The sequence below is a fragment of the Gracilinanus agilis genome, chromosome 1, assembly GCF_016433145.1.
Source record: "Gracilinanus agilis isolate LMUSP501 chromosome 1, AgileGrace, whole genome shotgun sequence".
NCBI classification, from domain to species: domain Eukaryota; kingdom Metazoa; phylum Chordata; class Mammalia; order Didelphimorphia; family Didelphidae; genus Gracilinanus; species Gracilinanus agilis.
Genome location: NC_058130.1, coordinates 725,014,572 through 725,036,778, shown reverse-complemented (window position 1 = coordinate 725,036,778; position 22,207 = coordinate 725,014,572). Strand labels below are relative to the sequence as shown.

Here is a 22,207-nt window from a genome sequence, read left to right as displayed (position 1 = left end):
GCAAGAGAAAGGCCACAGGACAGAGCTGGTTAGGGAAGACAAGGAACCTCTGTTGCCCACTGTTGCCACAACGGGATCCTTATTCCTGTTCAAGGGGCATGAAGACTCAAATGCTCCAGGACCAAGTCTGGTTGCCCCCCCATCCCCCTACAAGAAACTCTCATTGGTCATTGTCATATCATTGGACGCTTACTGTGTTTTGTCGGAGAAGTGACAATCTTCGAAAAGCAATTGTTTCTGCTGCTTCCAACTGGTTAATTTCTTCCATTTTCATCTTGTATTTTCTCATTTGTTCCTTGATTAACATCTCTACACATCTGTGGCAAAGACAACTTGTCAAATCTAGATCCTAAAGATTGGGGCTTGGGTGGTGGGCATTTGGAGGGGGTAGGGGAGAGGGCTGCAAGAGTAAAGAGAGATCCAGAAGCATTTACTCAGAGACCTGAGGAGGGATGCATACTGTAGTCACTCCAAACTACTCTCAAACAAGAAAGCCAGTGTTTATTATCAGTAATAATAAACATTTATAGGGCACTATAAGGTTTGCAAAGTGCCTTACATACATCATATCTCCTTTAATCCTCCTAACAAGCCTCAGTGTGGGGTGGGAGTTTTATCACTTCTATTTTTATCAACAAACACATTTGAAGATTAGGCTTGTTAAATGACATCTGTAGTAAATATAGAATATGCACCCAAGTCTCATAACTGTTACTCTAGTGCTATTCCCATTACCTCCTACTGGGGAAGGTGAAGATACTCCAAGGAATCAGTAATGGGAACAGGTATATGTAAGATGATCATGTTAATAGAGTTGGATACAGATGTGTCAAGTATCAGAACAAGATGAGGGAGATCAGGTCCAAGGGAAGGAGGACACAAGCTGGAGATTTACACAGGGAAGTTTTGTGGCCCTGCTCTTGGCTGGCTAATGAGCAGTGGTCTGAAGGTATTGGCTATGTTCTCTTCACTCATTTATATTTTTGTAAAGATATTTTATTTTACTATGTTCTCTTTAAAGAAATGATGCCCCCAACCAGCAGTGATAAATGAATTTATTCTATCTTATAGGATGAGAACTACTTCTCAGCTGCTTTTAAGTGCAATGCTAGGGACTTACAACAGTTTATGCAGCTGGCTTATGAGAAAATGCTTCACTTAAAGATGAGCTCTGTGTTTGCTGTGTTTGCTGACGAAGAGAAGAACGCAGAAGAGGCAATCTGTCTAGCTAACCAGAAGAGAGCTGCCAATATTTTTGTGTTGTTGCAAATGTTATTGCAGGGTTCAAAACCAGAAAACAACATTAAAAAGTTATCCTAGGCTAGTTTGAATACCCATCTGGGACAGCTAGCTGTCTGTGTCTGATGGAGACATTTCATGATACTCATATAGAAGACCACAGCAGGGCCTTAAGAGGCTATTCTGGGTGACCCTAATATCTAATAACTTCTTCCAAACTCTCCTTTAATTTCTTTATGCTTTGAACTTTGGCAGCTTTTTAGAGCAGTAAGTTCTGAAGACTTATTAAGTGTCGTAGAAAGAATCACTCCCTTTTATCTGTATCTCTGATGAGTTCCATGGGAAAGAATAAACATTTCCATGAAAGCATGGGTATTCAAGGACCTACTTTTGGGCTTCTTATACAAAATTCCCAATTTCTCCTCCTTTCGTGTTTTGCCCTTCAGTAATGTTGATGGCACTTTGAAAGAGACAATAATGCAAACATTTTCATTCACATCTGAATTTTATGTTCCAGGTTTGTCATAAAAGTAACTTAATATTCAAATGATGTGAAAAGTAAAATGCTTCTGCCACTGCCATGGAAGAAAAGCACCCCTTCAGGGAAGAGAGAATGAATCCTACCACAAAGCTTGGTAGCTGTGATGAGCCCAAGCTGCTTCCCAGGAGTCTCTGGGAAAGGTGTGGATAAGATCCTTCACATATATTAGTCACATCATTTATGTGACAAAAGTTTGATTCACAACAGACTCCTAAGACTCACGTGGTTGTTTTCAAGACATCCTTCATACTGGTGAGGGGATCAGAATGATCAGGACAGCGCAGCAGGCATGGGGCAAAGACAATTGCCAGGGCACTGGGTGACATCCTGTTCACTTCTTCGATGAGTGCTACTCTGCAGAGCAAAATTGTAAACTGATTATTGAAGTAATGTGCCATCTTGCATTTTGTTTAAAAGCACATACTTAGACTTCAATCCTTTCTCAGGATGTGATTTTCATGGTTGGCTGCTGTGAGGGCTTCCTTCACCAAAGCAACTACAACTCTACCTGGCAGGGTTTTTGAGGGGTGTAGTGGCTACCCTTGTAGGGAGTCCCCAGAGCTTTCAAGGGCTCTGCCCAGGCTGCTGGCAGGTGCTCCTGCTCAGCTCTGCAAAGGCTTTACAGAAATACCTTGTAGACTGACTATGAATCTACTATCTCAGGAACAGCTTAAGTTCAGAGAGCTGCTTGTCAACTATATGCCGTACATAAAAAGTTCATGAGGGGGGGCAGCTGAGTAGCTCAGTGGAGTGAGAGTCAGGCCTAGAGACGGGAGGTCCTAGGTTCAAACCCGGCCTCAGCCACTTCCCAGCTGTGTGACCCTGGGCAAGTCACTTGACCCCCATTGCCCACCCTTACCACTCTTCCACCTATGAGACAATACACAGAAGTTAAGGGTTTAAAAAAAAAAAAAGTTCATGAGGAACTCATGTTTGACTCTAAGCAAATCTTCCAACTTCTCAGAGGAACACTTGGAAACTGCTTTAGCATTCCACGTTCAATATGGGAAAAGTACTAGTCTGAGTGCACCAGTTAAACAGGGATCATATTAAGCCAACTTCCAAGCCAACATCATCTGAACAGCTGCCTTTCAGCTGGGCATATGCCCCTCTCCTCTACTCCAGTCAGGTCTTTTCATCTTTTTCCCCTCAGTTTCTTCCCTATCCTCTCTCTATGGGCTATTTGCTCCCATAGTGTTTTTGGACTGTCTTCTGCCCTTTTCCTGGTGCATCATAAAAACAGGTATACCACTGCTTTGTGGGCTCTCTGTGCCCAGGTTGATTCACTCCAGCCCAGCAGTGTGGGCTGCCCTTAACTCTGCCATAGCCAGTGGTAGAGTGTGTGCCCTCATCCCCTCTCTACTTTTCTCCTGCAAGGGCTACAGTGACTGCTGGACTTCCTGGTCAGGATATTCTTTTTAAATATAATTTTATTTATTTTAAAAATATTTTTCCATGGTTACATGATTTATGTTGTCTCCCTGCTCTCTTCCCTCCCCTGCTCCTGGAGCTGACAAGCATTTTTTCCCACTGGGTTATACATGTATTATTACTCAAAACCCATTTCCATATTGTTCATTTTTGTAATTACTGTGTACAATATTCTCCTGGTTCTGCTCATTTCAATCCACATCAGTTCACAGAGGTCTTTCCTGTTCTTACAGAAATCAATCATTTCATCATTCTTTTATAGTACAATAGTATTCTATCACCAACAGATACCACAATTTGTTCAGCTATTCCCCAAGTGAGGGACACCCCCTCATTTTCCAATTTTTTGCCACCCCAAAAAGTGCAACTAAAAATATTTTTGTACAAACAGGTCCATCCCCATTTTTTTTTATCTCTTTGGGGGTACAAACATAATAGTAGTATTGCTGAATTCTGGGCATGCATTCTGGGCTTTCCCTTTGGTCATAATTCCAAATTGTCTTCCAGAATGGTTGGATCAATTCACAATTCTACCAGCAATGCACCAGTGTCCCAATTTTGACACACCCCCTCCAACATTTATTGTTTTCCTTTACTGTCATATTGGCCAATCTGCTAAGCTTGAGGTGGTACCTCAGAGTTGTTTTGATTTGCATTTCTCTAATCAGGAGGAGGGATTTAGAACACTTTTTCATGTGATTATTGATAAGTTTGACTTCTTCATTTGAAAACAGCCTATTCATATCCCTTCAGTCAGGGCATTCTTGAAGGGGACAATCAGCTCTCTAATGAAATGTGAAAGTTGCTCCCAGTTTTGAACTTTCCAAGAAAGGGGAACAATGTCCACAGGAGGCAGAGTTAGTTCACACATAAAATCAAGCAAGGGAATACAGAGTTCACTTACTTGACAAGATGAAAGATGAGCCGCTCCAGGGTGTTGTGGTTGGCCTGGGGAAGATGCTCAAGGACAGCATAGATAGCAGCAAGCTGTTCTTGTTTCTCTGGTAACTCTTTGCAAGCAGGAAGAAGAGAAAGCAAACCATGAATACATCAAATCTCACACCTCTCATAGTCATCAGATGAAAGCCTTCCTTGGAGCACTTACCCACAGCTCGGAGAAAGTCATTGTACTGAGCAAATGTCATAAGAGGTTCTGGCAGTTCTCTCAACCACAGCTTCAAAACCCCAGTGATGGCATGAATGGGGTAATTTTCCAGTTTCACAGAATTGGGATCTGAAGAGGAAAAAAAAATTTACTATATAAGTCAAATGTTTAACTTTGGGAAGAGAATGAGGAATCAGTATGCAGAGTGAGATGAGGCACAGCTTCCTCTGATACTTCATCTTTAGAAGCTAAAGGAAGTCACTGAGAAGGTTGTTTTGGGGGAAAATGAGCCTTTTCTGGATCAGGGGAGGAATGGAGGCCAGGAGTGACTCATCATGACTCAATGTCTCTCAGAAGCAGAGAGGAAATCAAGGAGTCAAATATGCTGGACAGACTAGATCAGGATTCTTAGCTCTGGTACCTGCTTGTAGGGACTGTTTGAGTTCTCGCATTCGATTGGCTGCTCCTGACTTTCGATAAATTCCTTCGGTGTATAAGCCATGCATCTCCACATGTTCCAGTAACTTCTCCAGGACCACAGGCACTGAGATCTTGTCATTGGTCAGATTGCCCACACATACCCCAAAGTGCCGTGTTTCAGCTCCAGGCTCACTCTGTGATTGAAGCAGAAGATCAGATCTCAAAGAGATGTTCATGTAGTACTCAATTGTACATTAGAAACCAATGGCACACATACCGTCACTGTTAAAAAGTGGGATGTTGTCTCCTTTCCAGCTGCTTCTCCAGCCTGCAGTGGGCAGACACTCCAGGACTCGCATGTTCACTCCCCTCTCTCCCTCCTGTCACTCTCCCTCCCGTCACTCTCCCTCAATCCTCTTATGCCTTGCTTCCCACTATCACTTCCAGACAAGGCTGTCACTGCCACAGCTCACTGTCCTTTTGGGGTCCTGCAACTCTACTCTACACTGTCACCTCCTGGCTTTTTTTTTTTTTTAAACCCTTAACTTCTGTGTATTGGCTCCTTGGTGGAAGAGTGGTAAGGGTGGGCAATGGAGGTCAAGTGACTTGCCCAGGGTCACACAGCTGGGAAGTGTCTGAGGCCGGATTTGAACCTTGGACCTCCTGTCTCTAGGCCTGACTCTCAATCCACCGAGCTACCCAGCTGCCCCCGATCTCCTGGCTTTTAAGACCCAATCCTATAGATATGGCACCTTAAGTTCCCCCTTTTACACTGTACCCTTGCTTTCATCCTTTAATAGTCCCATCAGCTCCAAAAATCTTCCCCTCCAATCCATCCCAGCTAATCTTTGTGTCTTTTCACCACTTGAAACTGAAGAACCTCTCCGCTCTACAGCTAGAAGCATCTGACTTCTCATCTCTTTCTCTCCCCCCCCCCTCCATCCCCCTTCTTGGGGGCATAATTTTGGTGCTCATGATGAATAATACTTTCTCTTCTCTCACTTCACTTAATTGGCTGGTAGGTGGCAAGCTAGATAAGAGTGGTAGAAGACCTGAGTTTGAATTCTGCTTTAGACACTTTACCAGCTTTGTGACCTCAGGCAAGTTGCTTAGTTTTTTTCACCCTCAATTTTCTTATCTGAAAAATTGGGATCATAATAGTGCCTACCTCAATGTGGGGGTTGTGAGGTTCAAATAGAGATCATACCTGTAAAAGGCTTTGTAAATTTTAAAGCACTATATAAATGTTTGATGATAATATTAATCAAAGCATCTTTTTCTGGCTTTATTTTCTTCCCTAGCCAAGCCACCCAGGGGTGACAGTCACTTCAGGACTGTCCTTATTAGGCCCATGTCTAGGCTTGAGTAAGTCCTGAAGTCTGCACACACTCCTCAGAATGAGTATGCCTGAACTCTTTTCATAAGAAACTTGTACTCATCAAAGCCCTCAGAGAGGAGCTGAGGTGGCTCTAACCCCAACTCCTCACTGAAATGTGAAAGATTCTGGACTGTCTTTCCCTTATATGGGAGAGGTTTACTGCTGTCTATAAAAAGCAGCTTCCTACCATCTTGGGCCCACCCAGTGTTTACTGCCTTGGTGTTCAGAATAAAATCCTTTTAACTTTCTGAGTTTGCCTCTATAATCAGAGCCAAAGCTGAATAAAGATTTCTTTTAACTGTGGTACCTCTAAGTCTCTCTCCTGAGCTCCTGCCTGCTGGACATTTTGAATAGGATGTCTTCATCTCTAGTCCAAACTTTCCTATTCTTGTTGAAAGTAGTGCCCATCCTTTCAATGGCCCAGAACTATAATGGGCATTTATCTTTAATCCATCAGACTTATGAAAAAGAATGCTATCTACCTCCAGAAAAAGAACTGTTGGAGTAGGAATGTAGATGAGAACAGATGATTTTTCACTTGTTTATTTGGGTATATGTTTTGGGGTTTTGGTTTTATAAGATTATTCGCTTACAAAAGTGAATAATATGGAAATAAGTTTTGTATGCTAATACAAGTATAACCCAGATAGAATTGCTTGTCAGCTCTGGGAGGGGGGAGGAAAGAAGGGAGAGACACAATATAGATTATATCACTTTGGAAAACTTATGTGGAAATTTGTTATTAAAATAAAAAAAAAACTCTTTAATCTCTCACTTTTGATCACCCTACACACCTAACCAGTTGCCAAATACTGTAATCTAAACTTCTAAGCATCTCTTGCTTCCTTTCTGGTTCAGCCACCATCGTGGTTCAGGTCTTTGTCCCATCTCACTTGAACTATTGGAACAATCTCATTTTTAATCCCTGCCATAAGCCTTTCTTCCCTACAACCCTTTCTCCACTGTTGCCAAAGGATTTTCCAGAAGCATACCCCTGACCATACCATTTCCATAACTCAGTAAACACTATTGGCTTCCATTACCCCAACGATCAAATAAACACTCTTTTGTTTGGATTTAAAAGCCTTTCCTCTGCTCACCCCAGTGTATACTTCCAGACTTATTCATGACATCCCTTCCCGTACTCTACAGCCCAGTCAAACCAGCATTCTCTCTGTTCTTCACATGGGATGTTCTGTATGTCGATGTCTGGAAAGTGGTTTTTCCTCTAAAGATGTCTTTGGAGGCTTAGCTTAAGCAATATCTACATGAAGCCTCACTAATCCCTCTCAGCTGCTTTGATCCCCCCACAGCTCTTCTGTATTTATTTTATATTTAATTATATATGCATACTGTCTCCTCAATTTCATCTCTGTGACTACCACAGGGCCTGGTACAGAACATATTCTTAATAACTGCTTGATGATTCGGCAATCCAGGATAACTTCTTCCATCTGCTTTAGTTCACAGCATGTTTCTTCTCTTTTCCCCATCGTCAACCATCTCACTTTTTTCTACCTATGTCAGAGGAAAGAGGTATCTCTAACTCCTAACTTCTCTGTCTACACTCTTGTTGCTATTGCCTTATTGTCTCCCAGCTCCTTTGGGATGTTTGCCCATCAGATATACTCTTTAATCCTTCTCTCTCCACTGGAGCCTTCTCCTAGGACCTAGGTCTACAAATATGCTAAGGTTTTTCCTAATCTAAAAAAACCCTCTTTCCCTTGAATTTCCCAATCTATAGATTCCATATTATTTCCCTTTTCATTTACAACAAACTTTTCAAAGGAACAGCTTCTACTTACTCCTTTTCATCTCCTCACCATTCAATTGTCTTTTTAGCCCCTATTTCAGTATATGTACCATGTAATAGAACCACAGCCTCATAGGCTCCTGGATCTAGAGCTGGCAGGGATCCGAGGGGCTGTCTGATGAGAAGAGACCTTGAGAGATTAAGCTGCTTGCTCAAAGTCAATGATGACTTTAAAATCATCAAATCCAATAGATTTTTCTGTCTCCATTATTCCTGACCTTCCATGACTTTCCCCTATCTATCTATCCAGCTGAGTTCACCTCACACTAAGAAAACAGACCATTCACTGACAGTTTCCTCTTCTTCCCTCTTTGTCTCAAAGCAATCTCACATCATTCCTTATTCTTTTCTCCTTCACTTTAGTCCCTGATGAGGAGACTCTTCTCCTCACTGAGACACCCACGGCCTCCCATGCTCCCAAGGTAGGATGCTCTCAAAATCTCTCCATGGTTCTCTCATCTTCAGTTCCTCACTTCCTCTCAAGTTATCAATCTATTTTTTCTCTTTCTTTTCTCTTTCACAGCCAAATTCCTAAACGATCTCTTTCCCTCCCCTCTCCCCCCAAGTCTCACAAGACTTGTATACTGGCAAATTTGATGGTTTTTGTTCAGTCCTCATCCTTCCTAACCTCTCAGAAGCAGGACACTTCCCATACTTTTCTCCAAATACTCTCTCTTTTCTGGGCTTTCATGACAGGACTTTCTCTCTCCATAATTCCTACTCATCTGAACCCTGTTCTTTCTTGGCTTTTTTTTTTTTTTTTTTTTTTAATCAGCTATATCATGCATATACCAAAGCTCTGCCTTTGGTGCCTCTTTTTTTTCACCATATTTTCTCTCTTGTTGACCTTAGTCCTCATGGGATTAATCATTCCCTTTATTTTGATGTCTCCTAAATCTATTCAGCTCTAGCCTCTCTCCTGAAGGTCAGTTATTCACCTTGATCTACCCTAAAGTGATTTTCCTAAATCAAATCTCTGACCATCCCATTCTTTTAACTTGCTACATTCTGACAGAGGCTCCTACTGCCTTAAGGATAGAATAGAGGTTTTTAAAGTGCTTTATAGTTTGGCCTCCAGCTGCCCTTTCAGTACTATTGTATATTCCTGGACTTGCTGCTAGCCTTCAGTCATGGCACCCTATGTATTCAGTCTCTATACTTTTGCATTTGTCATCACCCATGCTTAGAACACTTTCCCACATCCCTTCTGTCTCGCAGAACCCTATGTTTCCTTGAAAACTGTTCTCAATGAAGCGTATGAAACTTTCCCTGATCCATTTGGTTATTACTAAGTCCCTTACTGCCCCCAACATTTATGTAGTATTCGTTATGTGTTTATACACATGTTGCCTCCTCTGTTAGGAAGTAAGCCTGTCAAGGGCAAGGATTTTTTCAATTTTGTCTGTCCCTGGATCTTAGCAGGCAATTATTTAATTAATGCTTGTTGACCAAGTCTAGCATGGCCCATAACTACTAGATGGCTCACTCAAGCCTAGAATGCTGTTGTACTAATCAGTACCTGCTTCTGGTCCCAGGTAATTTGTGGGAGGGTTAGAGCCCTTACATACATTCCTCTGTGATTGACAGGCAGAAATCTGACCATGTTAACCTCCCCAGAGATTGGCAAGTTAGTCCTTTGGTAAGTGACAGATACAGTATTCTAGTTATTCCATTCCCTGAGCTTATGGATTCAGATCCTCAACCTGCAATGCCGTTATATACTTAAGTATTCAGTATGGTGTAGCTAAAATTCTAATTGGTTTAAGGAACATTTGGGGAAGATTGCCTATTTTTCCTAGCAGGGGTGCCAGCATATCCTACACTTTCTTGGTTACTCTAGCAAAATGTCTCTCCAGGAGGCCCCCATACTCTTTTGGGCACTTTCTCCTACATCCTGTTGAGTGTGTCTTTGTGGCTTGGTAGATTTTTTTTTTTATACTCTTTTTTTTTTTTTAAACCCTTAACTTCTATGTATTGGCTCCTTGGTGGAAGAGTGGTAAGGGTGGGCAATGGGGGTCAAGTGACTTGCCCAGGGTCACACAGCTGGGAAGTGTCTGAGGCCGGATTTGAACCTTGGACCTCCCGTCTCTAGGCCTGACTCTCAATCCACTAAGCTAACCAGCTGCCCCTATTTCTTAATTAGATTTCTTAAGAGATAGAACTATCCTCTTACTGGGACTTTGGGAGGTTCTAGATTCTACAAGAGGCAGAACCTGTGAGCTGAGAGCTTATTATCTTATCACTAGAGTTAGGGATTCTGGTTGCTTCTATACAATGTCCCAAATATGGGATATACCTGACTTTGTAGGCTCTTTGGCATTCTTGGCCTAACAAGCTGACTTTCTACCAAAATTCCCTTTGGGCCATAGTGCTCTCCTTAAGCTCTGGCCTTATAGCTAAGCAGTCATTAAGTCACTGATCCAACTACTTTTTCCTAGGTCCCCTTCCTCCTCTTCCATTTACCTCCCAACTTAAATTTTTTGCTAACCTTCAACAAGGTCTTGGCTTCATTTAGAAAGATGAAGCAGATTCCTTCCCTGAACATATCTTCCACTTCCCCCCCTGAACATCTTCTCTATCGCCTTTCTACTTCTTTAGGTTTTTTTTAAGGTTCAGTTCCACAGTCACCTCTTGGGGGAAGCTTCTGCCAGTCACCTCAGACTTCTGTCATCTCTACCTCCTTTGATACTGTAGAGCACTTACTGGGACAATACCAGAATTCTAAGAACATGCCTTACTCATGACCCTTCCCAACTGGTAACCTAAAGATAAGTCACTTTACTTCTGAGCCTCAGTCCCTCATTTGTGAAATGGGGATAAGGCCTACAGTGCACAAATGTAATTTTGTGATAACGAGATAATATATGTAAGACACTCTGTAAAACATAAAATGCCATAGGAATGTGGGATAGTCTTTACATTTGTCACCTGGCACCTAAGGACATTCTGCCAAGGATTGGCATCTTTTTTGTGTGATTCTCTACTTCAATAATTCTGATGAAGCTAGGAACTTTGCCTCATACTTTGTATTTCTGGTGTTTAAAGCCAGGCCCTACACACAGAAAGCACTCAGTGTTTAGTGAAGATGATGGTACACTTGGTGGTAAGAAAAAAGACTTGGGCTCAAATTCCACTTATGCTCTAATGCAAGTCAAATGGATTTACCTCCGAGTCAGTTTCCTTATCTACATAAATGGGGATAGTTCTCACAATATACAAACAGATGGCATAGAGGATAGAGCTCTACTTTGGAATTAAGCAGATCTGGGTTCAAATACAGCTTCAGACAATTACTAGCTATGTGACCCTGTGCATGTCATTAATCTCTCTCAGTTTCATCTGTAAAATGGGGATAGTAATAGCATCTGCTTCCTATGGCTATGTGAGGAACAAATGAGATAATATTTTGGGGCATTGTAAGCCTTAAAGCACTACATAACTGCTATTATCATTATTATATATCTCATGGAGTTGTTGTAAAGCTCAGATGACAAGAAAGCCACAAAAAATGTGGTCTAACAGCCAAGAGTCATAAGAACATAGGCTACAGTAATGAGAATGGCCTCTTGGACATGGCCTAGAGTTCGTAGAGACTACAGAGCTGCAGTGGGGACACAGATCTTTCCTCACCCCTCACTTTGGTAACTAATAACACTTACCTTCCTTCCAAAAGAGGAACAACTACTCTGAATTTTGTGCACACATTTCTTGTGGCAGGTCATCTTGCAAACTAGAAAAAAACAGGGAGTAAGAGTGAAGAGTGGTTACAATCCTTCAGACTTAGGTCAAGCTTTCCTTTTAGGACAAAGTAGGTCTTCTGATAATCCTTTAAATGACTACAAGTTTTATTAAGCCGATTTGTATAATCAGATGCATTCCAAAACCTTAGAATCTAGCAAGTAGAGTCTCAGCATTGCTAATGACTCATTACATGTGGTAACATAACTTCACATCTATGTCTACTGGAAAACAATGGTATAATCTGGATGATTTCTATTGTATCTTCAAGAGCTAATAATAAAAAATGCTGATGACACTCATAAAATAAGCAAAATGGTAGGTCTCCCCCTATTCCCATAGGAAAGAGAAAGAACACTTTTATTGGTTTTAGGATTATTAAAGTTGTTCTAGTACAACAAAAAACAATTGTTTTGCTAGCCAGAAGCCAATGTGCCATATATAAGAGTCCTCCAATTCCAGGGGAAGTATGCTGAAGTTTGCTATAAACTCAGGGATTTTCTGTGATTCAGGATGACATACTGGCACTGTGCCATTCAACTATGGTAGCAGCTTTGTTTTCAACAAGTAGTTTTCATTTTTTTAAATCTTCATTTCCAATTAGAGCTACTTCCCCCACAACCCAAAGTAGCCCTGGTAAGAAATAACAAAAAAGGAGAAAAAAAGTATTTCAGCAAAATTGACTAATGAATGATTCGAGTCTGATAATACATTTAATGTTCCCCACCCATAAGACTCCTCCCATCTCTGCAAAGAACTGAGAAAGGTGTATTATCTTATCTCTTTGGGGCTGTTTGGTCATTGTAATCACAGCAACCAGTTTTTATTTCTTCTTTTTCATTTACACAGCTGTACTCATTGTCTGTAGTTTTTTTAGTGTAGCCTACTTCACTGTATCATGAATGTGTTTTTCCACTTGTCACATTCACTATTTCTTATAGTGCCAATATTTCATTATAGCCACATATCACAATTTATTGTTATTCCCTAACCAATGGGTATTAAATACTTTTTGTTGCCATAAAAAACAGCTATGAATATTTTGGTATATATGAAACCTTTGCAGGTAACAAGGCTCTGTCTGCCTTTGACCTTCCTGAGATACATAAAACAACTTTGTGACATCTTTAGATTTTAATCACTTTCTTGTTATAATTCCAAATGGCTCTCTAGATGGTTGGACCAATTTACAGCTTCAACAATAGTGTTTATTATTATTATATTTTTAAAAAAATCCTTACTTTCTGTCTTAGTATCAATTCTAAGAAAGAAGAGCAGCCATGGCTAAGTGACTGGGGTTAAGTGACTTGCCCAAGGTCACATAGTTAGGAAGTGTTTGAGGTCACATTTGAACCCAGGTCCTTCCATCTCCAGGCCTGGAGCTCTATCCATTGCACTAACTATCTGTCTCCCATATATTTATTATTAGTGTACTTGTCTACCCACAACCCCTCGAATATATTCCACTATTTGTCATCTTTGCCAGTTTGCTATTGTGATATAAAACCTTCAAGTTATTGATTTCATTTATCTTTATTAATAGTTCTTTGGTGGGATCCATTTACTAAGTCAGGGTTAGTGAAGAGAATTCTCACACTGCTGACATCATGTATCTTTTTGAATATTCATATGGGAAGCAGGATAATAGAACAGAAAAACTCTAGTCTCAGATATCTTGAGCTCTCAACCATCACTAATTGGCGGACGATCTAGACAAATCACTCAATCTCTCTGTTCCTCAAAGTCCTATATAGAAAAGTGCTTTGGAAAGCATTAAATACTTTACAAAGACAAGCTCTCTTTCCAGTCTAATCTCATGTGTTCTGGGTTCTAGCCAAACTGGATTACTCACCATCTCTCACACACATCCTGCATTTTCCCAACTCCATAAATTTGCTGATAAAGCTCTCCTCTTCTCTACCTCTTGTCATCCTACCCATTTTCAAGGCCTACTTCCTATATGAAGTCCTCTCAGTTCCCCAGCTAATATTGAAAGACCCTCATCTCACATTACTTTATATACTCACATTCTAATCTGTTTTCCATTTATTTGGCTATGCCTTATGTTCCTTATTAGACTTGTGAGTTCCCTGAGAGCGGGGTGCTTTGTTTATCTTTTTATCTGGCACAGATCTCTAGTAGGAGGCACAAGGCACTCATTTAGTATTACTGTCCAGCAGTCTGGGCAGTAATAAATCAAAATAATTAGAAACATTGTTTGTGAAGCTCCTGTAGAAGTCTGTGCTTGGTGGGACTTGGTGGGACTCACCAATACAAAGCAGTTTCAACCTTGCTTCTTGATGGCTGAGCTGCCTGTAACTCACCATTGCAAAGAAGCGCTTTATCCATGGGCCAGATGAAGGACAGACAGTGCTCGCAGGACTGGGGGATGCTTACTTGGTAGCTTGCAAATACATGCCCATTGTGCTCCTGGATCTGAAACAGCAGCAAGTCAGGTCAAAAGGCAACCCTGCCCACCCCTTTTACCCCCCAATGTTAGGGAAAAAAGTTAACTGAAGAAAATGGCTTTCCAAACACCATGACTTCCTTCTATCCAAGTCTTCCTAAGAGAAATAAAAAGGAGAATTTCCAGAATTCAAGAAACTATTTTCACTGAGCTCACAGAATAACCAAACCCAACTTTAAAATACAATTATTATTTGTAGCTGTGAGCTGTTCAGATTGCCTTTGGGCAACTTCAGAGAGACTGGGTCATTTATAAAAACACACGTTGCTTAATTTGAAAATTAAAAAATATACTCACTGCACGATCTTGTTTTCGCTTTTTCTTCTGAGATTTGCTTTGCTGTGAGGGAAGAAAAAGGACACAGCTATTTTTGAGTTTTTAATAATTTTACTATTTATACTATCTGAGTATCTAAAAATATCTGCAAAATCTCAAAATTGGAAGAAATCTTGGAGATCACTGGTCCAACTCATATTGGAACAAGAATCCTTATAGCAATGTATCTGACAAATACATCCTATATTTGCTTGAAGGCCTTCAGTTAAGGGTAATCTATTCTATATAGGCTTAAAACTGCCTCTTTTGTGATTTCTGCTCAGTGTTCCTGGTTCTGCCCTCTTACAACCCTGCCCCTACATGGAAAATAAGTCCAACCTCCCTTCTGATTATAGTTCTTTAAATATTTGAAAACAGCTATCATGTTCCCCTCAAAGGTGTCTCTTCTCTAGGCTAAACATTCCCAGTTCTTTCAAATGCTCCTGAGATAGCATTATCTTGGGGACCTTTTCACCATCATGGCTGCCCTCCTCTGCACCTTCTTTAGTTTATGAACATCCTGCTTATGCTTAAGATGTGATACCTGGAGATGTACACATTATTTTAGATGTGCTGTGACCAGGACTAGCTTCTATGGTCTAGGGCAATATGCCTCTTTTAACAAAACCTAAGATTTCATTAGTTTTGTAAGGCAGCCATATTACACTAGCTTGTGATTTCCTAAAACTTTCAAATTTTTTTCAGACCACCTGCTGTCTAGATACTTCTCTTTCCATTTTATATTTGTAAAGTTATTTTTTTAAAACTCAAGTGTAAGCACATTATCAGGATTATTTTTCTTCTCAGATATGGACCAATGCTCTAGCCTCTCTAGTTCAGAATCTCAGCTTTGTTGTGTGTAAGTATGATACACAGACAATGCTAAAGGACAAGCACAGATGCTTGAGGAGCTTCTTTCAAGCCAAGTCAATCTTGGGTCTAACCATTCATGCAGCTCTGCTTCTACCTAACCATGATACCGTCTAGATGACATTCTCTCTCTCTTTCTCTTTTCCATAGAACAGCACGAAAGATTTCAAATACTTTGCTGAAATCTAGGTAAACCTTATCTTTATCACTCTTCTGATGTACCAGACCAGGGGTCAGCAACCTTTTTGGCCGTGAGAGCCATAAATGCCACATTTTTTAAAATGTAATTTCGTGAAAGCTGTACAGTGCTCACAGTACACGCTCCTGTAACAGTGCCTGAAAAAAAATTGACTTTATGGCTCCTGCAGAAAGAGCCATATCTGGCCCTCAAAAGAGCCAGATATGGCTCGAGAGCCATACGTTGCTGATCCCTGTACCAGACGAACAAATCTGTCAAAAAAAAAAAAAAAAGAAAGAAAGAAAGAAAAAAAGGAAGGAAGGAAGAAAGAAAGAAACAAGATTAGTCTGGCATGACCAGCTCTTGACAAAGTTATGACTATTTCCTTTCCTAAAGATGCACTATCTCTTCCTAGAATCACAATATTTGGGAACCTATGAGTTCCCACTGGAGTGGCCTAAAGCTACAGCTGATTCTAGCATCTTTCTTTATTGGAAATTAGAAAAATTTCTGCCCTTTCTACAATCCTGTGGAACCTTTTCTATTTTCCAAGATCTTTCAGAGCTCAGTGAATGGCTCAGCAATCACACCAGTCAATTCTGTTAGTACTATGGGATGTAGGTGATTTGGACCAGGTGAGCACTCATCAAAGGCAGCTGGTGAGAGCTATTAAGTCAAATTTGCTTCCTTGTATAAAGTTTTAAAATTTACCTTGCTTGTTATCCACACTTGGGACATCTGAGTATAGATATGTGAGGCCATGGATTTTCTCACTTGCTCCTTTCTTGGATTCTGTCTTCTCTGCATTTCAGGTTGCTTCTAAAGCTATTCTTCTTTCTACCTTCTAGCTAAGTCTCTATGGTCTTTAGCTTGAGCCATATATGCAACCAGTTTTATCCTTCTTCCTTCATTAATCCTTTAGATTAGATTTACAAGACTCTGGGCAAACACATTCTTATGAGCCCTCTTCAGGTATATTCCTTGCCTGTCAATTCTTCTTTTTTAAGGTATGGTCTAGAAATCTAAATCTTGTACTTAGACGCCAGTTTCTTTACCAGCTGTTCAATTCCCAAATTGGTTTCACTCCTGAAGTTCTTTTTGCTGACTGGCAATGTTGATGAACATACCATATGTGCCCTTAAGAATTTCAGTCTCTTGTTAAAGACTGTCACCTTCAGAAACACTTTTTGGATTCCTTTTGGCTGTAAGATCTATGCCCACATGTAAGTGACAACAGTTTGACAAGTCTCTGGAGTTTCTCTAGTGTACTGAAGATGCTCATCAGAGTAAACAAAGCAGGAGAATTCTCCACTTTTATTATGAGGTCACAAACAGCTGTGTCAGCATTCCTTGGCAAAGAGTCACCACAGGTCTTTGCTGCTTAACTGGATAACTTCTCTGGCCTGCCACACCTCTGGGTTTACATCATTGTTCCTGGGAGAACAAGTAGTTGTTTCTTCTTGGAGGGTACAGTCCCCTCCTCTATGGGAAGACCCATCATAAGAACTATTACTTAGTTCCATGGCTTGACCTTCCTTTTCTCCATTGTCTGACATTCCTCCAACCACATAAACTCTTGACATAGGTCAGAAGTCCCATTTATTTATTCTGATCTCTTTTGTTTTGTTTTTACATTGAAGCTTTGATTTTTTTTAAAACTAAATACTTTCTTTAAAAAAGGAACTTGGTTAATGTGGAGAGTAGAGAATCATTCTTTAAGCTTCTTTTTTGGAGACCAGCATGCACTTTGAGTGTTGGTAATAGTCACTTACTTAGCAGAAACACAAATACTGCACACTTTGCATATTGTGGTGAAATTGTTTTATTCTCTTTGCAAAACTATTCTCTCCCTCTTCCTAAATCATGCTTAATACCACTATATTATTCATTTATTTATTTATGTATTTTTTTATCCTGGGACTCCATTCTAGGAGCATAGGGCCACAACCAGTAGGCAATGGGTTGCTCAGGGTCACCCAGCTGGAAAGTGTCTGAGCCCGGATTTGAACCTAGGACCTTTCGTCTCTAGGCCTGGCTCTCAATCCACTGAGCTAGCCCAGCTGCCCCTACTTTAGGTTGCAGTTTCTTTAGCAGATGTAGTTTTTACAGGGTGGGGTTGCTAGCCTCACACCCAACCCTCCTCCTTTTTCATCAGGGCTAGGGACTGTCCTTAGCCCAGGAGTGGTAAGGGTGGGCGATAGGGGTCAAGTGACTCCAAGGTCACACAGCTGGAAGTGTCCGAGGCCGGACTTGAACCTAGGACCTCCAGTCTCTAGGCCTGGCTCTCAATCCACTGAGCCACCCAGCTGCCCCCTCCACTATATTATACTCAGACATATCTCCCTTAGTAGACTATAGGCCTTTTCAGGGTAGGAACTACGTTCTTCATCACTGACAGCCCTGGGCCAAGCACAATGCCTTGCATATAAGTACTTAATACATTTTATTCAACTGAATTTCTCTGCCTCTGTGCCCCGACAGGCCCACTGAAAATTCATTCTTTTCAATCTGTAGGGGAAGACTGGCCAGTGCCAAAAGCCAGCTTCACCAATTTAGTCTTTGAATAGTTTTGACATTTTAAATTTGCAAACATCACAGAGTTCCCATGTGAGGCCCTTATAACCAATTGCATTTGAGTAGAGGTTAGAATTAGCAGAGATATGTTAGACTTTTTAAGTACTTAGATTTATGAATAAATAAGATAAGAATGTTAGCTTAGTTTGGTCACAATACCTTTGGTGGTTCAAAATCATTTTTTGTGTATCCTCTGGTGAACTCATCAAGAAGGGATTGGAATAGATTCAGGACCAAGTTTGTATCTTTTTCTCCTCTTTCCATTGCCAGGTTGTTTACCACAATCTGATAGTTTTCCATCAGATCCTTATAGCCAACATGAATTTTTCCATTCTAGTGTTCAAAAAGTAAAATTTAAAGTATATGTACATTAAGATGTCCCATGTTGTCTATTATTCTACAAAAGTTAACCAGTTAAACTTAAGGTCATGGAGTAGCATTCAGGAAATAACTTTTTAAGTCATTGGGCATTAGAGATACTTAGAAACTTCCCCATGGAGATGGTGTTTCCCCAACTCCATTCTTCTGCTCATACTTTCTTTACTCTTACAATCCTCTCCCTGCCCCTTCTCTTTATCTCCCCAGGAACCCAGCATTTAGAGCTAGAAAGGCCCTTAGAGATCATTTGGTCCAATGCCTTCATTTGACAAATGACATATATAGGTTCAGAGAGGTTAGGTGTTTGACCCCCAGGCAGAGCGGGGCCTCGAACCCAAGGATTTTAACTTAAGCCCAGTGTTTTTTCCATGATATCATGCTGTTCCTCAACCTCTGCTTGTTATTCACCTATAGGGACACAGCTCAAATGCCATTCCCTGGGGAAGCCAATCCAGGTCCTCTGTGGGAAATGATCTTCCCTTCTGTCATACTTTGTACCTTTCTTATATTGTATTTGGCTTCATGATTATTTGTATATCTCAGATCCTCTCTATAAGACTGAAAACTCCACAAGGGGAGGATTGGGTCTTCACATCAGTATTCTCCTCTTCTAACGCTCCCCCTCCCCCTTTATGAATAGCACTCTCCTATATCACGTTAAAGCCCAAATTTATAAGAAAAAAATATTACTTACTGGAGCAGAATACATAGTCTTTATATTGCTTCTAAACTTTTCTGTAGCTTCAATAAATAAACTTTCAATGGGAGTCTTCTGAGAGCGCAAGTCATTTATCTGACAGGCAAAAATGTATAAAATAATTTTTCTTTTAAGACAATAACATATTTGGATTATGGAGAATTCGTAACTTCCTAGAGATAATAGGCTACAAAGCAAGTTAAATGGCTGTTTTAAGGATTTATTGGTTCAACCTCAAGTGAGGCCATCAATTGTGCTCTGTCATTTCTCTCTAGTAATGGGTCGATGGTTTTCTTCTACCCATTCACCTCTCTTAAGTCCTATGATTTGCAACGTGGTGAGCTCTTGCCTCAGTTTTTCCAGTTTCTGAGCCTTTGACTTTGCAATGAATAGTTATGAAAATAAGAGGTCCCTGGTATGGAAAGTCTCCTAGACATTAGAGGGAGGATTCTCCACCTCCTCAGCCAGTTTTCTCCCCGTTTCTCAAAATTCCCCATGCTTCCTTTTCCAGGTAGAGGGGAAAAGACCACATGACTTCACAAATACTATACATATCTGTGATTTCATCTATGTATGTCTTTCTGTACTCATGTGGATCCTAACAACCTGACAATCTTAGTGGGCAGTTTAATGAATTGCTGTGGTCAACTGAGCTGAGTCTGACCCGGGAGAAGGACAAACACACCAGGCCTGAAATCTTTCTAGCATCATTGAACTTTGGTTCTGCCAGGAGAACATTATACACAGAGACAGATAAACTGTGGCACAATTGAATATAATTAGACTTCTCTACTAGCAGCAATGCAATGATCCAGGACAATTCTGAGAGGCTTATGAGAAAGAACACTATCGACATCCAGAGAAAGAACTGTGGGAGCAGAAACCCAGAAGAAAAACAACTGCTTGATCACATGGATCAACAGGGATATGATTAGGGATGTAGACTCTAAACGATCACCCTAGTGCAAATATTAATAATATGGAAATAGGTCTTGATCAATGACACATGTAAAACGCAGTGGAATTGCTCACTGGCTATGGGACAGGGTGGGAGGAGGGGAGGGGAAGAACATGATGCATGTAACTATGGGGAAATACTCAAAATTAATTAATTAAATAAACAGACTTAAAAAACAAAACAACACAAAACAAAACAAAAAAAGAACTTTGGTTCTGCAGGTAGTTTTCAAAGACTTCAGGACTTTGTACATGGCCAGGAAAAAGGTCATTTTATCCTTACTGGACAGAGTTGTACTAGAACCCTTCACAGCTATTACTAAAACCCTTTGCTTGATCATCTCACCTTGTTCAAAAGGAACTCATCAAGGTATTTTAGTTCATTGGCATTTGTTATTTTTCGGAACACAGATTCTCTCCACTTCTCAGACACTGTTGTGATTTTACCAATCTTGATGTTACGATTCTTCTTTGCCTTGCTGGCTGGCTCTTTCACGGGGCGGTCTCGCTCCCCTGTGTGTGGGCGGTTCTGATGTCCAGATGATGCTAGAAAAGGAACAATTCTATAGCATTAAGTGTATGGGACAATGCAGCATTACAGGGAGCTAGGGAGAAGAAGCCATTTATGAAGTATAAGTGTAAACTGGAATCCATCAGGCTTTTAAAATATGCCAGATAATTTTATGGTGTAAACAAGGACACTGGTCCTGAAATTATTGACATAAAAAACAAACAGATTCTGTACATGCTTCTTGTCTTTAGTTCTATCATTTCAATCCTTGTTCCTGTCTGAAACCTCCCTCGTGACAAAGAAAAATAACTGACCCTATTACACATCTGATAATAGTAACTCCATCTGACATTAAGAGCTAACAACTATATAGTATTTTTTGATTTTTAAAACATTCCAATCTCTTAACTCATGTGATCCTCCCAACAATGTATTCTGTCCTCAATCTCCCATCTCTGTGCCATGAGGAAAGCCTCTGATGCTTTTCCCCATTCTTTGCAATTCCATTTCCATTTGTGTCACTTTTTAGTTTGACTTTGTTCATCATCAGTTCACAGAAATCTTTCCTTCTCTCGATTTCTTTACTTGTCATTTTTTGTCTGATAATATTCTCTTACATTCACTCGGTTGTTCCCCAGGCACAGTGATTTTGCTACCTAATTTGACAGTGGAGCTGTATTTCTATTCTCAAGAGCAATCATAATGTAGACAACTCACCTTCTGAGATCTTCTTGGATGCTACAGCTTCCAACACTGCAGGTACAGGTGCAGCTGTCTCTATTTCCTCTGTTCCCTCTATATTGTACTTCTTATCTTTATTTTTAGGCATGAAAAGCCATTTAAGTGTGGATCTAAGGGAAGAAATATAAGTAAATCTGCTTAATTGTGTGGAATGTAAGTAATGTTTAGACTTTTTAGGCCTTAATAAGAAGGTATAAAATGAGAAGAGGACCTCTGCTATTTTACTGTTAATATAGTAATATCTTAAAATATACAGACTTCTCATGTCCCCACTAATCTATCATATAAGAAGCTGATCCTTTTAGGAATGAACTTCTCTATGATTGTGTAAGGAGTTCTGGGACCTTTTGAACAAAGTAGTGTTAGAAAGAAGTCTTAAAAAAAAAAAGAAAAATTGTATGATAATTTGTGTATAACCCAGATCGAATTGCTTGCCAGCTCCAGGAGGGGGGAGGGAAAAAGAGAGGGAGACAATTTGGATCACATAATTTCAGAAAATCTAGATGTAAAATTTTTTATTAAAAAAAAAAAAAGGAAAATTGCCCGTTCTTGTATAAATTTCCTTTTTGCTAATAATCTTCCACCTAAGAGGATATATTTTTCATATTCTAGTGGGGTTGGTAAATATAGCATGAAATCATGCTAGCTTATGAAATAACAATGTAAAAGTATTCGATTAAGAATGAAGTCCTGGCTTGATATTTTACTACCTGTGTGACTTTGGACAATTCAATTAATCCTTCTGAGCCTGTTTCTTCCTTTGTCAAATGGTGCTAATATAATTCTTGTACTACCCACCTTATGGGGTGGATTTTTAAAAAACTGTAAAAGTACTAAATGAATGTGAACTGTTT

The 22,207-nt window shown here is 40.2% G+C and overlaps 1 protein-coding gene across 1 annotated transcript in view; it reads right to left on the bottom strand.

Moving 5' to 3' along the window:
- The window catches only part of MYO9B (myosin IXB), a 110,308-nt gene that overhangs the window by 4,331 nt on the left and 83,770 nt on the right, over positions 1-22,207 (bottom strand). The window contains exons 25-36 of the mRNA XM_044671653.1: positions 21,330-21,463; positions 20,448-20,647; positions 19,142-19,240; positions 18,229-18,402; positions 14,430-14,471; positions 13,990-14,101; positions 11,587-11,657; positions 4,738-4,930; positions 4,317-4,445; positions 4,116-4,221; positions 2,003-2,134; positions 194-317 (exon numbers count right to left, since the gene is read on the bottom strand). Of these exons, the coding sequence (XP_044527588.1) occupies positions 194-317; positions 2,003-2,134; positions 4,116-4,221; positions 4,317-4,445; positions 4,738-4,930; positions 11,587-11,657; positions 13,990-14,101; positions 14,430-14,471; positions 18,229-18,402; positions 19,142-19,240; positions 20,448-20,647; positions 21,330-21,463 (1,516 nt within the window). The remainder of the gene's footprint in view (positions 1-193; positions 318-2,002; positions 2,135-4,115; positions 4,222-4,316; positions 4,446-4,737; positions 4,931-11,586; positions 11,658-13,989; positions 14,102-14,429; positions 14,472-18,228; positions 18,403-19,141; positions 19,241-20,447; positions 20,648-21,329; positions 21,464-22,207) is intronic.